The following is an 18,106-nucleotide window of genomic DNA, read 5'->3' as shown; positions in this document are numbered from 1 at the left end:
GTAAAATCGATTACTAAGAATTCGCAGTGGCGAAAGAGATCTGACCAAAGCGAATAGTACGTCTTGTAACATTGTGTGAACAAATGGGAAAGAGTAATAGAAAGAAAAAGAAAGAAAGAGAGAAAGAAAGAGAGAGAGAGAGAGAGAGAATAAGCGGAATGAAGGTAAAGGAAAAAAGAATGAAAAGGTAAAAAGAAAAAGAGAAATAAAACATAGAGAGAAAGAGAAAGATAGTGATAGAACTAAGAAATCGTTTCTGACTTACACAAACATCGAGTCCGCCCTCCGTCATGGTCGTTGGTCCTCCGTCTCTGCAAGGGTTCTCCACACTTTCGGAAATAAAATCCTTCCTCCTTTCTCTATTCTCTCCTCTTATATTTTCCTTTTCCCTCCACTCACGACCACCAACTTTCGAACTAACCCTTTCTTTTTCCTTTCTTTCTTTCGTGCTTTCTCACTCGTACACTTTTCTCTTCTCTTCTTTCGCACTTGTCTTCTGTTTTTCTCTATCGTTCTATTTCTCTCTTTCACACAGACACACACTCTCTATATCTCTCTATATTATCCACTTCTATAGATCTATCCTTTTTCGTTACACGGTTTGCTTCGGTTCAACGAATCGAATCCATTAATCACCCTTCACTAGTGGGTGGGTAGTATGGCGAAAGCTGTATTTAATTTTTCACGCGATGCCGCTTTATATTTAAATGGAAATCGAACGTGCGCAACGCACCCAGTAGTATATGTATTTCAGAAAGAGAGAGAGAAAGAGAAAGGAATAGAATAACAGACAGGGGAAAAAAGATTTCTGCGCCTATGAACGTGTCATGCTACGAGGACAGTTGAAGGGAAAAATATCAGCGACTCTGCGAGCACGTCACTCTTTGGTTCACGCTTTTGAACTGACTTTGACGAAGATGTATCTCGGCTACCCTCACTTCTCATTCACTTCCTATCTTTCTCCCCATCTGTCTCTTTCTCTCTCTCTCTCTCTCTCTCCTTCTCTCTTGCTGAAACACTTGATACAAGCAAAAAAAAATGTTATGCATTGTTGCACTCTTCGAATTTAACCTTACTCGTGCAATATATTTTTCTTCTATTTTTTTTTCAAAATAATAATAAATAATAATCTTTAGTAGTATCTTCTATAATTATTAACAAATTAATTCATTCGCATAAATTTTGATAGAAATTACAATAAATCCTCCAATAATAATAATTAATTCCCTACCACCGCTTTATACGAAAATCAGAATTAATAGAAATCAGATTAATTCGTATTGCCTGTGCAATATGTTTTAAGTATTACTTTTGATACCATAAATAGCAATGTTCTATCAATGTTTCTGCATTTACAAGGGGTACCTCCCTAATGATTGAAATTGAAAAATCGTGATGTATATAGAAGCATGAAAATCTATGCTATCTATAATATCGATAATGCCTTTCCGTTAAATCCTTGTTATTGATATGAATATATACATAATAATGTGATTAAAAAGAGAATAAAAAAAAAGAAAAAAATATGTTGAATCAAATAAGTTAACATTGTCGTTTTAGTATTCTTTATTGCAACGCTTGTAACGTATGCAAACCGTGAACTTATCTTTTGCAATTCACGAAATAAATAAATATTTTTCATTGAAAAAATTTTAATAGAAATCCATGCCAAGCTAAATGTGCATAATTAAAACTAAAAGAAACGTTTTCTTTGACCCCGCCCCCGTCTCCCCCTATCTTCGAAATTTTGGCAAAAAAAAAATGATCCGCAGATTAAGAGAGAAGTTGGACAGCACCGCCGTAGTATTACAATAATGTAATACGATAATTCGAGATCAGAAGATTTTCCGAAGGATTTAGAACCTCGGTCGGACGTAGAAGAGGGTCTTTGCATATTCACAAGTCGGATTAAATACCACCTTCCGTGCTTTGGGAAAGCTTGTCGAAAATTCGTTGGAAGGAAAATCTTTAGAAGAGAAACACCCTGTGCTGCTAGAGTATGTTTATATATATATATATATATATATATATATATATATATATATATATATATATATTTTTGTAGTTTTTGTAGTAGTCGTATATATATGTGTCTATCAACATTGCAAAACTAAGAAATAAAATCGTGTCATCCAAAATTCCACGAATACATTTTCTTTTAAGCTTCCAAATATTCAATATTATTTTCTTAATTCATTGGTACTAAAAAAAAAAACGATATTTATCTTATGAGAAATACGTTACAGGATTTTACCACGATGAAAATGAATTCAAAATCAAACTATGGAATACGAATAAATCGTTCAAAATCCTACTAACCCAACCAACCTTTTCCGTCTATCTTTCTTTTACTCTTTTTTTTATCTCTTTATCTTTCTCGTTCTTTCTCTCTATCTCTCTCTCATTCGCGATTCATCTATCCTATATATATATATATATATATATATATATTTCTATCTCACTTCTACTCTCTTCTAACTCGTATTCGATCACATAGAAATCTCTACTAAAAGTGGGCGATGACAATTACACGTCGCTCAAATCCTGATCTCTATTGGTCGTGCAAAGAGAACGACAGATCTAGTGATTTATTCCGCCTCATATACGATTAATCGATTCGTCGGGTCTCCCTCGTTACTCATGATTCGCGAAATGGTAAAAAAAACAGGAATAAGGGGGAGGAAAAATAAAAAACGTCGAAAGAAAGTTCTGTAAAAAAAGAGGGACTATTCGCGAAGAGGGATGTTTAGAAATCTCAGAGGTTGACGAGAAATTTTTCATCTTTTTTTCTCCATTTCTTTTTCTTCCTCTCCCCTCCTACCCCCTTCCCCACACCATTTTTTTCTTTGCTCTCTGTTCAAAGTAAAGAAATAAAGAAAGAAAAACGCGAATGGGAACGTACGTTCGATCTAATCGTGGTTCCATGTATATAACTTCTGAGAAAAATAATGGAAAGAAAATGAAAAAAAGACGCAAAAGAAGGAACAAGGAATGATGAAGAATCATAAAACTTGGCGTTTTATTATACTCGCTCGATCAAATACCAGACGGTTTGATCAAATAACTGTCGAATTAGGTATAGTTCGTTACCAGAAGAAGAAGAAGAAGAAGAAGAAAAAGAAGAAAAAGAAGAAATTTTTTATAATGAAAACAAAAAGTGAAGAGCAAAACGACAAACATGACGGGACACGTTAACGCGACTTACTCTTTTCTATTAATCAAAACAATTTTTTTTAATTAGTCGTCAAGGCAAATATTTTACTTTTTTTACCAGCGAATTGTCACAAACTAACTGTTTGCGCCAGTAATTAAGAATCGAGGTAATTAAGCGTGAGCCTCTTACTAAGAACAAAATAAACCTCTCGTTCGTACTGTACAAAAATAAACAAAAAATGGAAAAGTAAGTAAGCAAAGAGTGCAAACGTACACGCACAATTACACAAACACACTTTCCAAGCGAAATTTGTATTCTTCGTTTATTTTTTATTTTTCTTTTTTTTTCTTTACTTACTAACGAAATAATTTAATCGAATCTATGAGTATATGGAAGATCGAAGATAGATAAATTATTAAAATTTTTCTAAACAGTATACCATATATTACGTTTATATACGAGAGTACTTAAATTATTCGTTTCTTCGTTATTCCACATTTTTTATTTATATATTTTATCTTCTCATAAATAAGAAAAAAAAAAAACAGAAAAAACAACAACTCGTATAAAAAGTTAGAATAAAGATGGTAATTGTAAAGAAAGATAAAAGATAAAGCTGACATCTATACACTCTTATTCCCTTATTTTCTAAAGAGAAACAAGTGGTAATACTGCTACTTTGTTTTTATCTCTCTCCATTCTTTCCTATCCTTTTCTTCTCTTCCTATTATCCCCTTTTCTACTACTACCCTACTTTTAACAATATCCAACAAGATGCTCAACAACCTGTCATCTTGAAATTAACATTATTCTTTTTTAAAAATAATCTTTAAATCTTAGATCCATCATGTAACTCTATCGAACAATTTTATTACAAATTTCAATAAAAAGAAAAAAAATTAAAAATAAAACCTCCATAAACTCACCAAATCTTTTAATATTTCCATTTTATTTTACTAATAAACAGAAAAAAGATAATATACTTTATCCTTCTAAACTATTCCAAAAAGTTTTATATTACGTCATTTATAAATTAATTTATCTCGTTAAAATAAAAGCATTCCTTTTAAATCTTTGAAATATCAACTTCTAACGTACTTTCTTGTCCCTTTTCAAAAACAAATATTTGTCTAAAGAATTAAATTTTCGTATGGAATCTTATTAGGATTGAACTTCTCAGGAAACACGAATAATTTAACATAATTTGTTTTTACGTCAAACAAACTGAACCTTTTTTTCTGTTTTTTGTTTATTGTTGTTGTCAAACATAAAAGCAATTTACAGATCTACAAGGAAACGGAACATAAAGGGATGAAGAAGAAAATAAGTTAATGAGAAGAATAACAAAGAGTAAAAGTATGGAAGGAAGGAAGGAAACAGAAAAAGCAGTGAAAAAGAGAAAGATGAGAAACAACAAAGCATCCCTTTTTCTCTGTACCCACACGAGACTTTTCACCACCACCCACTTGTTTTTCTTTAACATTGTGATATTTTATTCGCGACTTTCTTTTCTTTTCTTTTTATTATTAGTTTAAAAAGTTTAAACTTCCTTCTATATTCGATCGAACAAAAACGATCTATTTTTAAGTCGTACCAAAAGTATCACCAATTTTTGTTTGTTTATTTGGTTGTTCATAACTTTTACTCGAACAATAATTTTTTTCATATTCTTTTATTTCTACTAATAATATGTCTACCTATCTACGATATAATATAATATGAAGAAAAATGATATAATTCGATAAAATACAACAATACTATTTACGTAAAAACCTACTAAGAAAAAAAGCAAGAAAATCTCTTGGGAAAATAAGTGGTTTTTTGTCCTGTTTTTTATTTTTTTTTCCTATTTTGCTAGAATGGATCAGCCACAGAACGAGAAATAGCACAAGTTTCGATCAGTCCAGCATGATTTATGACGTGGATAACTAGCCTTCTTTTTTTTTCTTTCTATTTCCTTCCTACCTACCTTCCTTCCCTTCCTTCCTTCTCTTTCTACCTCTCCCTTCATCCCTCACTTTATACTTTTTTTTTCCTTTTAAAAACAGGATTCGATGGACGGATGACATCGTTGCTTACAAACGATGTTGACGATTAGAGAAAAGGTACAAGAAGAGGATTGACGTTCTATGTTATCGTCATTGATCGAAGTGACCAACGGGTCAAAGGTCGTCTCGTTGATACAACCACGTCGGGATTCACCTGTTGCGAAATTACTTCCACGATAAGATCGATAATAATTGACACGATATATATTTAAAACTATATTCGAAATAAAAAAAGAAAAGGAAAAAGAAATCTCACACGAATAATCTTCTTATTAAATGTAAGAGATAATATTGTGAAATAATATATTTGAATTATTCAAGATAACGTCTAATATAGTTTGAATAGATTTCTAATAAATAAATCTCTTTACTACTAAGGTAAGTTTTTAACGTATCTTTAGTTCACGATAAAAACCTGTTGTTAAATATTTATGAACAAGGATATAACTATTGATTATTTAAATATGAAGTTGACCCTAGTAAAAAAAAAAACGACAAAATTAACGATATCTGATAAAAGGTACACAGAAGAGATTCTTGTGAATACCAAATAAGCATAAAGTTAAGTTTAAGACTAACTTTATGTCATTTTAAACGAAAAACTAATGAATGTATAACAATTTGAAGAAAAATTAACGAATTATAAAGTAGTATTTTCTTTGAGAGTATAAAGAATACTAAAAAATTGATAAATTTATTTAAATTTACAAAACGACCATATAATAACAATAAGTACGTTACTTATTACCATGAAAACAAAAAAATGAACATAATATGATAGAAAAATTGAAAATAGAAATAAATTACAAATAGTATATATATGCAATCCTAAATACATAACATAATTTCATTTTTTACAGGTAAAAAGCAAACAAAGATAACTATGGCAATATGTAAGATTACGCACGCACGTATGACTATCTCTATTTTCGCTTGCTCCGTATATATATATACATATAAATGACTCGAATAGAAATTGTAGAAGCAGCATGCTCACGAATTCGATACATTTAGATTTTGAGTGTGTGAGTTGGCACCGGCTTGTTCACTACACACATACCATTACAACATCGATCGTAACGGTGAGGACACGACGACGGTCGAGACGCCTTTCCCCTACAAGAACAACCTTTTCATATGCATGTATGTGTGTGCGTGTGTGACGCAAGCGCATATTTACGATATACATATTCCATATACGCAGATGAACGTAACGACAAAATTTACTCGGCCACCAATCAATGTTAATACAATGGTAAAGGTTGGCGCCGCAATTCAGCAGAAGAATTTTGTTACCATGACAATCGATGCCAAATCGTTCCTCTGGGGATTTAATTTGTGGAAAATGCACAAAATTGGATATCACCAGGTGACATTACCTATGCGACTCCACTACTCTTTTCCCTTTCTCCAATTATGTTTTTACCTCGTTTTCGCATAAACCTCATACGATATATCTATCATCGATTTATATACAATTTTCTCGAGAAATAAATCAAAAATTTTATAATAAATTATCCGATTCTTTTTATAAATTCGCAATTTCATACATAGTTTTTTTCTTTTCTTTTTTATCAAGATAATAAATTAAGATAAATACGAACGAAAAAAACACTGCACGATGATATTTAATAAAGAAAGACGTTCAACGCGTTGATGATAGATTTGATCTAAAAGAATTGAAACTATTAAAAACTATCAGTACCAGCACACACGCTTATGAAACAATTTAAAAGAAAGAAAGAAAAAAATATTTATTACGTCACATTATTGTTATCAAGTGCAAGAATCAATCGTATAATTTATTCGTCTTATCATGAATTCTAATCGTTGTATCTATCTTTATAGAACTGATGAGAAAACTATTACAAAGATAACGTTTAATCTTAACAATAAACAAGCACATGGGACCGACATAGAGAAAATAGAATTAAATAGGGCAGATTTGCATTGAGTTTACAATTAGAATCGAGCTTGATTGTCGAGGAATGATAATAAGTCAAATGTTGCTCATGATCTCGTGGGAGGGAACAGAATGAAAGACAGAGAGAGGAAGATACAAACGACTAAAGAGAAAGAGATGAAGAAAAAGAAGAAGAAAGAAATAATGATCTTTCAATCAATGCAAAAGATCAAAGTAACCCAACAAAGATGAAACTTTCGAACAACTTGACTCTCCTGATTAAATTTATTCTTCGATCAAGTGCTCAAATAGTTGCTCAAAAAGGAAACTGATTTGCGAAGTTTCAAAGTCGTAAGCAGAACTTGGCGTGTAATCATATTAAATATGATAAATTATTTAATCGAATCGTCTCTGAAGTAACTCGTTTTAACTAAATTAGGTGAATTTACTTTAAATAAAAGAAAGAGAAAAGAAGAATAAAAAAAAAGAGAGACTATTAATGTGGACCGTATGGCCAGGAAAAACAAATTATTCGAATTTAAACTGCGAACTAAAATAAGAAAAAGAAGAAGAAGAGGGAAATAATTCAAAAAGATAAAATAATCGATATTATAATTATGCAACTTTAATAGCAGCAGAGATATTTTTGTTTGTATAGGAAAATATTGTACCTTTTTATTCACCCTTTTACGGAATTCGACTTACTTCTTTATTAATACAATAACACTTTTTCATACTCACTCAATACTATCAGAAAAATCATTTTTCATCTTTTTTCCTAATAATCGAATTGTTCGAATTTTTATTACGAACAAAAAATAATAAGAAGAAAAAAAAGGCAGTATCCTAAAATAATATTATCTATATTACAGCGATGCAACTAGAAGACAAATAAAGATAGATCAATTTTTGTTCTTTCAATGGGAATAAAAATCAATGTTCTTTCCTAAACTATGCAAATTGTAGATACCAGGAAAGATAAACGTTTGAAAATTGAATTAAAGCCCTTTACTACCCGTAACCAACGTCGAGGTATTTCTGTAAAAAAAAAAAAAAGAAAAAGGAAAAAAAAGAAAAGAAAAAAGGAGAGAATAAGTGCATTTATCACCTTCTTGTGCTGTCTAGTCTAACCTAACCGTTCTTTCTCGCAATTCCTAGACTATAAATCCTTCCACAGAATTGTCCTGCTAGCCATTCTCGTGCGGATGTTATAACGTTACATTTTATTAATAGGGATAATATTAGTGGATGTCTCATTATGCGTGTCTCTACTTTCTCCGACCATCGTCTCCTCCTTTCTCCTAAACTCTTTCTCTCTCTCTCTCTCTCTCTCTCTCTCTTTCTCTCTCTCTCACACATACACACATACACACACCTACAAAAAATCCTTTATGACGCCTTTCTTATCTGTCGGCCTTCGTTTATGCGTAACAAAAAGACCATCGTGAAATTAAAAAAAAAAAAGAAACCGGATTTATACACTCAAAATGAAAAATGAGTATGACTAAGAGATGTTAAAAACAAAAAGAAAAGAAAAAAACAAATGCTAATTTTTTAATCAGAAAGATTGTAACCATTTTATATCTTTTAACCTTGTTATGTTAACCCTGAGTATGGCGAACAAACTCGTTTACGATACTTTGAAATATGATGCAAGTATATTTCAATTCGATACATCCGTATTTTTTTTTTTTTTAAGAATGTAAATTTGGAATACAATATTATAGATATTATTATTAGTTTATTATCATAAATTTGTTTATTATATTATCAATAATTTTGTATTGTGATAATTCTTTATTAATCGTATAAAGTGCAAACGATTATTTAATATTTTGTCTGCTCTGTTATAAAAAATGTTAACTTTTGATCTCATCACTTAAGAATAATCAGTTTTTAATTATGATTTATATTAATATAACGATATTAACATATCTTCAACTAAATAAATGACCTAATTAAATTTACAACTGTGTAAAATTAAATACATATCAAACGAAGAATTAAATTACTAATCATATTGAGTTTACTAACACTAAAAGTAAAGATCAAAGATCGTGAAATAAAGAAGTACCGTAATGTTGTTGACTGATCTCACAAACAGTGAAAGTTCAGTGCGTATATTTTATCTCGTCTATGAATTATAATACAAACGATAGTTGCATCAACAAGGAAAAAAAACAACGACTAGTCGTAAACAACAATGTTTCAAACTAAATTCATGATGTGACAGAGAAAATATCACGGTATTTCCTAATCATATTAAAGATGATAATTTAATCATCATACCGAACCAGTGATGATCGTTTGAGATTGAGAACACGTACCTTCTTACCTAAAACATAGAAATTAAATAATATTCTTCGTTACTTTTTAGTTTGGTGCAAGTAGATATTTTTATTATTCATATATGTTTATTTACATAACCATTCCATAACCAGTTTTTAATCGAAGGTTAAAAAAAATAAAAAAACGAAAAAGAAATATCCTTGAGATAAACAACCAATGTAATTGTCAATGTTGGGCATTTATTTTTTCTTATCAAGTGACTATATATATATGTAGGGAAACATATCGTTTATTGGTTAACATTATACAAAAATTTGAAAAAACTAAATGGTTTAAAGTAGACTATAACTATAACGATTATATTTGTGTTCACAAATGTAATAATTCATATTTTTATGGTCACTATAGAAAATCAAACCAACACACGATATTCTTTTACGTTCTTTTAAAAGTCACAAATAAATATCTAGAAAATATTTTGTTAGAAATTTGTATTAAAACGTTGATTGTCACGTAAGTTTTATGTATTTTAATATAGAATTTAAAATATTAAGATAAAATATAAAACAATATGATTGTGCACCAATTGCGGATGACCCTCGTGACTCCATTGAAAAAATAAACGTCAGTCATGAATAACTGACTTAGTGGTCAATGTGTTAAAACGGAAATATTTCTGATGATAAAGTTAAGCAATACACCCTATATATACTTAACACTCTTATACACGTTCTCTTTCGACGTGCATTCAACAAGACAAAAAAAATGGTGGAAAGTTCGAGTTCTCTCAGCAACAGCGGTATTGGCTATGCTCTGTCCTTTTTTAGTTTCTTTCTCTTTTCTTCCAACTCATACTCATTCATATACACATACACACACACACAACATTCCCCTTCTTTCAGTCCTTGAAAAGACCATCAAGAAATAAGATCGAACAGGTCGACCTCACCTTTAAACAGATTGTCCCTTTTAAATAAGATGCAGCAGCATTATTATTACGGTCAGAATTAACGAGAAAAAATAAGAGAAAATAAGACGAATGATAAAATTGATGGCGAAAAGAAAATGAGTTTGCAATTCGTTTAATTTACCAGGAATAATTAATTCGTAATTAGTCGTAATATTGCATCCTCCTAAACTCGACCAAAATCTTGTTTTAAAACTATCAACCTTCTTTAATCATAAGAATAATTATTATTAACTAATCAACAAAAAAATAAATTACTTTATTTAGTAGGTATTTGCTAGAGTAAGTAATAAGTAATGTCAAATGATAATAAGTAATTGAAACTTGTTATATTTTGATTGAAAATTATATTGATATAAAAATATCAACATTTTCATTAAATATACTAAACACTTCAATTACTTTGAAACACCATCCTAATTTTAACTAAACAAGGCCCATTATTTTAACACAGCGTAATAGAAGTAATGCTATTAAAAATACTTAAAAATTAGTGTATTTTTATACGAACAAAATAATGATGTTATCATTAAAATATTCAAGTGAAAATAAATTTAGTTTACTAATAATGAATATTCCAATTTAATCTAATAAATAATTAGATCCTTATTACTTAAATACTATCAAGTTTAAATGCTATATTGTTGTTATATATATATAATCATATATAAATCAGATTATTTAAATGTAATATAATAAAATGACTGACATTACTTATTGACTAACTATTTGACTTATTTACATGTTTTCTCGAGAGAAAAAGAAAAACGAAATGTTATTTGCTCGTTCCTATGAATGAAAATTTTGTACATTTCATGAGAATTGTAGCTTTATAAACATATTTCGTAAGGAAATCTTTACTTTTCTTAGATGTATGTTTCACCATTGTCATTTCTCAGCCAAGGATCGTAAACTTTTCTATGGCGCAATCTCACGGATGACGTAGAGATGAATTTAACGGCGTATAACAAAAGCATCGTCGTGGGAATGAAATCGCGAAGTATCTGTGCGCGCGCGCGCGAGCGAAAAGCTTTAATAAGATTTTAAGCATAAGCGGACTTAAATTTTCGTCAAATTCTACCGAGCGTTATTTCGTTAAGAATTTCGTTGAAATTATTTCGCTTTTCTCTTGACTCCTTCGAAAATTTCTCCGACTAACTTTTCTTTCCTATATAATGCAATAAAATTAAAAATAATCGGTTAGTTTTGCAAGATTCTTCTATTTTGAAGAATAATTCAAAGTATGAGACTATCAAATTTCATTGTTAATGGTTAAAAAAAAAATACAACTTCCCATAAAATTACAGAATATAATGAATAAAAATTTTGGTAGGATAATAGGGTTGATATTCGAGGTTATTTGACCTAGATAAGAAAATATCGATACTGGAATTGCAGCATGCGCGAAATAAAGTAAAAGAAAGATAAGAGAACAACGTGAAGAAGAATGCGGTATTAGAGAATTGAAGTATATCCTTATAAAAAGACACTTTTTCTCAATTTTGAACAAAGTGTTGGTTCAAAACAAACGCTGTGTTTACTTTTGACATATCTGACAATATGAGAATAAAATTAAATGGAATATGAAAATAAAAAAAAAATATATTAACGAAAAAATTATGTAGTACGAGAATGAGAAATGTTTTAAAATTATTTACCGAAATAAAATTGTCAAACAATTTGTACAAATAAATAAATTTATTTATATACGAGACGATCAAATGTGCAAATGATTTATCGATCAAATTTTTATTCCTTTATAAATGAAAATGAAAAACACGCAGAGAAATTTGATGACAAATTAATTTTCGTATAACCAATGAATGGAAATAAAAAAAAGAGGACAAGAAAAAAGTAAGAACATTCGTTCGTTGAAAGAAATCAGCAAAGTAGTACAAAACGTAGAAGGTCTCTTCAGGTCAAGGCACGCATCGACTAACAGAAATTAAAAATCGTAAGGCAAAAAGAATTCGCTTTTCTCGTTGCACGCGTAATTATTTCATAGCACGTGCAATCGAATACGTGATCGTCGATCGATTATCCGTGCTGTGGTTGAATGAATTTCATGAAAAGAAAAATAGATCCTTTCGAAAATCAGTTTCATGTGAAGCAACTCGACAAAATATCTCGAGAACCGAGGACTCTTTATACTCTTCAAATCGATATTTGATTGTGATAATAGTCGAATGAACGCAGAAACAAATGAAGAAAGAATGTACAGAAAAATAGAAAAGAAACAAATCAAATTTTACAAACACACAATTGTGTGTTTCTTTTTATATTAATATTTCAAAAATTTCTTATTAGTTAAAATGTAATTGTGAATAAATAATTGATGGTAATAATAATATGTTGGGTTGGCAAGAAAGTAATATTTCACACTAAAAAACCGAAATTACTTTCTTGCCAACCCAATATATACTTGATCTATAATATTGTATTAGAATAGTACAAATAATCGATATATTTTAAATAAAGGAACATAATAAAATTCTTCTATATATATTGTAGAAAATTGCATTTCTGCGATTTGCACGTGTCAACCACTTATCATTAATCTCGAACTTTCCCCCTCGTAACTCGCTAACACGAAACTATCTTCATAGGTATATATATTTTCCATGTTATCGTTGGAATTCTAATTCCGTTTTAAGTCGCACGATCGAGTTTAAAACGCTTTATATCTGAAACTTTGTTTCGGGATAAATTAATCAACCTAAGACTACTAAGGTTACTGTTTCGAAAAAAAAAATACAAAGAAAATGGGATTAAATAAATTGTCAGAAAAAAATAAAAGGTTTCTAATTAAAAATGATTCATTTTATACAATTCGTGAGATATATATTTGAATTAATTTTTTCAATTGTCTTGCTTGTTAGTTTTTCCTTACATTTTTTTATCGTAGGAAAATGAAATGACATAAATTTCGTTACGTATAAAGAATATTCGTAAATTTGCTTGCATGGAAAACCTTAAAAAAAAATATGATATCCAAAGCATTAGACGAACGTTATTTAATTGCATAACGCGTTACCATTCTGTATCAACGATTTACTTTTCTTTCTTTCTCTCTCTCTCTATCATCTATCTATCTACCTCTCTCTCTCTCTCTCTCTCTCTCTCCAATGTCAATTTTGCTCGACAAAAGCGCGGGAGTACATTGGTTCGACAAAGAAGCCAATCAAGAGAGTCGATACCGACGCATAGACTAAATCAAAATTCACCGCACACACTTAACGAACGCAAACAAAGTGATACACCGAGTTTACATTTCACTGAGATCAGTGCATTAGTCGATCAAAGTTCGGCAACAAAATTCATTGGTTCTATTTTAACGAGCCAATTTCCTTGAAAATTCGCTTAACTGTTAAAAAATCGTACGAAAGAAATTGTTATAAAATAAAAAACTAATAGAAAAATACGATTACTTTTTTTTTTTTTACATAGATAAATACGTAACACGAACAACTTGAACTTTCTTTTTCATCGAGACAACTTTTATTTTAACAAAAAAAAAATCCAAGAAGAAAAAAAAGATTCGTTCGTTCGTTCGTTCGTTCGTTCGTTCGTTCGTTCGTTCGTTCGTTCGTTCGTTCGTTCGTTCGTTCGTTAGTTTCCTGCTTTTTAACACATTTATATCGAAAGTACTACGAGATTTATTACAAGCTAAATTCAATCCAAGCCAATTGGATTGTGAGGCCTTATAAAAGAAGAAGAAAAAAATGAATCGAGAAGGAAGTTATGTTTTCCCTTACCCAATAGCTCACTCGGAGATTGAATTCAACTCCTCGAAGGATACAGCAAATAATTTAAGGATTCGATCAGCAGGAACCGAAGCAACTTAGTTTTAATATCTTTCTTATCATTGTTTTCATATGTTTATCTTTCTCTCAATTTCTTTCAAATTCTCTCTCTCTCTCTCTCTCTCTCTCTCTCTCTCTCTCTCTCTCTCTCTCTTATCTATCTATCTATCTATCTATCTATGTATCTCTTTCTCTCACCTTATTGAAACAACGTTCTTCCTTCTCTCTCACCACTGACTCTATCGAAGTAGAAGAAAAACAAAAAAAAAACTATTAAGCTGAATATAACAAATATATTCGTGAAAACGCACCAACAAAGAGACTTTTCCTATTTTTCTCAAATGCACTATTTGAAGAAGAAGAAAAAAGAAAAACAACAAAAGTTCTTATTTCGGATAAACAGTTAGGATGAGAAAAACAAAATTATTGAACCGGGAATACCATCGACAAGTAGACCGAACACCTTCGACGGTCGACGGTGTACTGCCGTCGACGGCTAGTTCAACTCGAAAGAGCGATGTCTACCTTGCCGACGCAAGCGTCCTTGGACCGAAAACGCGGATCACTGATGGTCTGTTTGAGTGGGGAGTAGTATGCTATAGAATCCGAACAGAGAGGGTTGAACGAAGAAAGAAAATGTAAAAGTGAGAGAGAGAGAAAGAGAAAGGCTATGAGAAAGGTAGGGAGTGGGTTGGAGGGGGTGGCACAAGCTCATCGGTCGTGTAGATACCTGTTGAATGTACCTCAACGACGAAGCCTTACACGTCGACCGCTTGGTTGGCCGCTCGAGTAGAGGAAACAAGGACGAGGAAACAATTCTGAGACCATCTCTAACCTAAGATGAAGCAGGAACGACGAATAAGAGAGAAAACTGAAATAGACTGATGCGAGTGAGATAGAGATAGAAAGATCGTAACATCTCGTGAAGCAGCAATATAGAAGGATTCCCCTAAACAAACGTTCACAGTCGATCAGAGATTCGAGAATCTCTTAGGACCAGACTGACCCTCAAAAATACTCCATTTACGATGATCCAACACAGTAATTTCCAACCATTTATCTTTCATTAGCCAATATCTTCCTCGTATTATTCTAACGTGTAATTATTGATATGATCTAATCGTATTTCCGTAATACGAATTTCCTAAATTCTCAATTAATTTAATTACATTATTTAATAGATCTTGTTCTAATAATATTCACGTTTATTCGTAAGATATTTATAAGATATAATAGAATTAATATAAAGGTTTTTGAATATAAATATCTAAATAAAAATAATGTATGTATTTTGTATTCTTTCTCAAATACGAAGAAGAATTTTGCATAGTTATAGAAAAGTGAACAAATTTGAAGGGAAGTAACTCGATATATATGTATTACATATATACATATATACTATATAATGCATGCTACATTTTGATCGAAGTGACGCATATCAATCAAATGTATCTCTGTGTGTGTGTGTGTATGTAAACTCCTCTGCGACATTGCTCAATAACATGGTAATGTAGAACACAGGGTCGAATCAAAATATTCGCGCATGCGCTTAAATTTTCCAATGTTAGGTATAACGTATATCAAATAATTTGGTTAAAAATCGCTAGGAATAGCACCTTTACTTCATTTTATCGAGTAGAAGATTGTGTGTTTATGAAACTTATCAACGTAAGAAGAGAGAGACAACGTATATATGTTATGTAAACGGCAGTAAGACGCCACGATAAAGTGCCCGTGGGGCTTTTCAGAGTCAACTCCTTCCCTTTCCTCCTCATCCTCCTTTCATTTCGATTCCTCATCCTCTTCCTCCCCAATCCCCTCTTACTCCCAGTTCCTCTCTTCCTTCGTTGATAATGACTCGTGTATTCGTATCTCGTCGAGATTTGTAATAAGATTTCTTCAAAAGATGCATACTTTATGTTTCAAATGAACTACTGTACTTAATCTTAATATTATATATATATATATATATATATATATATATATATATATATATATATATATATATATATATATATAAGTATGTATATAACGAATTTCTTTTTAATATTTTAACACTCTATAAAACCGAATAATCCTTTTTAAAGTTAACGCAAATTTACCCCCAGATTTTAAGGAGATTTAAAAAAAAAAGTACAAGTGTCGGAGAACAATTTTTATTCAATATTTTATAAATAATAATTTTTCATTATAAAAAAATATCACGAGACTAAAGATATATCTGGTTTTTATTATTATATTTTCTAACATATTTTTCATATTTTTTTGAAATGAATAAAATTAATTACAGGAAAATAAATCTATATATACCTCCGACGAAAAGTGGTGACAACAAGTGTTTGTAAATCTGACCAATCAAGGTATTATAAGTATAATAAATTATGATATCGTAGGAAAAAAGTCGTGAATTTGTAGACATTCATTTGGCCAAAAGTTTATCGATAAGCTACGAATACCAAGAATATGTATACATGTAACATGTAAGTACATATATACAAAGTACATAACATACACATACACATATATATATATATATGTTAACGATAAAGAAAGAACGTATCTTCTTTTCTCACTAGATTTCACCAAGAAGATACGGAAAGAGGGAACGGAAAGGGGTATATAATATTTTGGCAAACAGAACGTGATGATTCACCGAAGTAAGAAAGACCATGTCGAGAGTGCGAAGGACTTCGTTAAAGAAACCTAGCAGCAAGAGGATATCGTTGAATCTTTAAAACCAAAGGGATCGAGAACTACTGAAATATTTTCTATAATAAAAATGTAAAAAAGAACGCGGAAACAAAATGTAAAAGATAAACAATTTTATTCGAGACATTTTCTGTTTTAAAATCTTTCCTTTAAACGAATAAAAATAATCGAATTATTTTATTTTTATTAATATATTTCAAATGCAACTACTTATGACTACAGGTAATACAAATAATAATAGTTATTACATTAAAAACAATAATAATAAAAAATAGAAAATCATAACGTTTTCGTAGGCACGATTATTGTCATTAAAAGAAGTACAATTAAATATTACCGGCGAGTGGATTACGAAATCTTAACGACCTCGTCATAAAAAATACCATTTGATTATATTATTCTGCACGCAAGATCGTCATACTCGTTTCCTTTAACGAGTAATCAATCTAAAATATACGTTTTTTTCCTCGAAACATACGACAGAACGACGTAATTAAACAGAAAATAAATGATGATAATTTTCCAAATAACATTTAAAAAAAAATAATAAAAGAATATACCGTGGCTTCTTATTCTAACTTCTCTATAATGTGGCTATTTTGTTGGATGACAATTTTTCAATTCAACGTCATCGTTAATTAAAAACGTTAAAACAAATGTATTTTAGTTTAAACAATCAAAAATATTAATAGAGTACATTACAATGCTCGATATACCATAAATAATTAATAAATTATCGAAAGAAATGTGTATCGATGTTTAAAAGCAGAGTATATATGTTCGGATCACTATCTTCCTCGAAATTCACCTTTAGACTGGCACGTTGTCTTCTATGAAAGTACTTTTATTCAATATTGTTTATAACTTTCCGTAAAAGAAAATTATATTCATTACAAGTATTTCGTACATTATACATATACAACTTTCGAAAAGTCATATAAACTACACTGAATAAAAGAACTTTCATAGAAAACAACGGAATCAGTCTAACGGGGGATTTCGAGGAATACGATACATTCAACCTATATTCCGTATTTTTATACTAAGTATAGTTTCTTCGATTAATAAACAATCATTTACGATTTATCGAACACTCTCAAGGTACATTACATCCCTAATCATTCTTCCATAAACAGTAATCTACCCATAACTATCGACCGATATATTTATCTCATAGATACAAACTCACTCATAACAATTAAACTACCATATTATTATAATTTCATTGAACTT

At 30.3% G+C, this 18,106-nt stretch overlaps 1 protein-coding gene and 1 long non-coding RNA gene across 14 annotated transcripts in view; one reads left to right on the top strand and one right to left on the bottom strand.

Annotated features, from left to right (window-relative positions):
• The window catches only part of LOC107071056 (dipeptidyl peptidase 4 omega), a 290,948-nt gene that overhangs the window by 241,361 nt on the left and 31,481 nt on the right, over positions 1 to 18,106 (bottom strand). Inside the window, exons 1-3 of one of the 13 annotated variants that reach the window (XM_015329755.2) lie at positions 14,476 to 14,657; positions 14,363 to 14,403; positions 266 to 695 (exon numbers count right to left, since the gene is read on the bottom strand). The exons of 1 other annotated variant lie outside the window; for it this stretch is intronic. In XM_015329755.2, the coding sequence (XP_015185241.1) occupies positions 266 to 292 (27 nt within the window). In that variant the 5' untranslated portion in view covers positions 293 to 695; positions 14,363 to 14,403; positions 14,476 to 14,657. Of the gene's footprint in view, positions 1 to 265; positions 1,019 to 6,199; positions 6,319 to 14,362; positions 14,658 to 18,106 lie in introns of those variants that run through there. 11 more of the 13 variants (XM_015329746.2, XM_015329772.2, XM_089170289.1 and 8 more) reach the window with 11 other exon arrangements.
• On the top strand, positions 16,470 to 16,997 carry LOC107071116 (uncharacterized). The gene is made up of 2 exons (XR_001476392.2): positions 16,470 to 16,644; positions 16,741 to 16,997. It is a non-coding gene; the product is annotated as an uncharacterized LOC107071116 (long non-coding RNA).

Source organism: Polistes dominula, unplaced genomic scaffold (assembly GCF_049000335.1).
Source record: "Polistes dominula isolate Pdom_NZ unplaced genomic scaffold, Pdom_raw_medaka contig_15, whole genome shotgun sequence".
Taxonomy (NCBI): Eukaryota; Metazoa; Arthropoda; class Insecta; order Hymenoptera; family Vespidae; genus Polistes; species Polistes dominula.
Note: the sequence above shows the minus strand (reverse complement) of the source record. Positions and strands in the feature narration are given on the sequence as shown.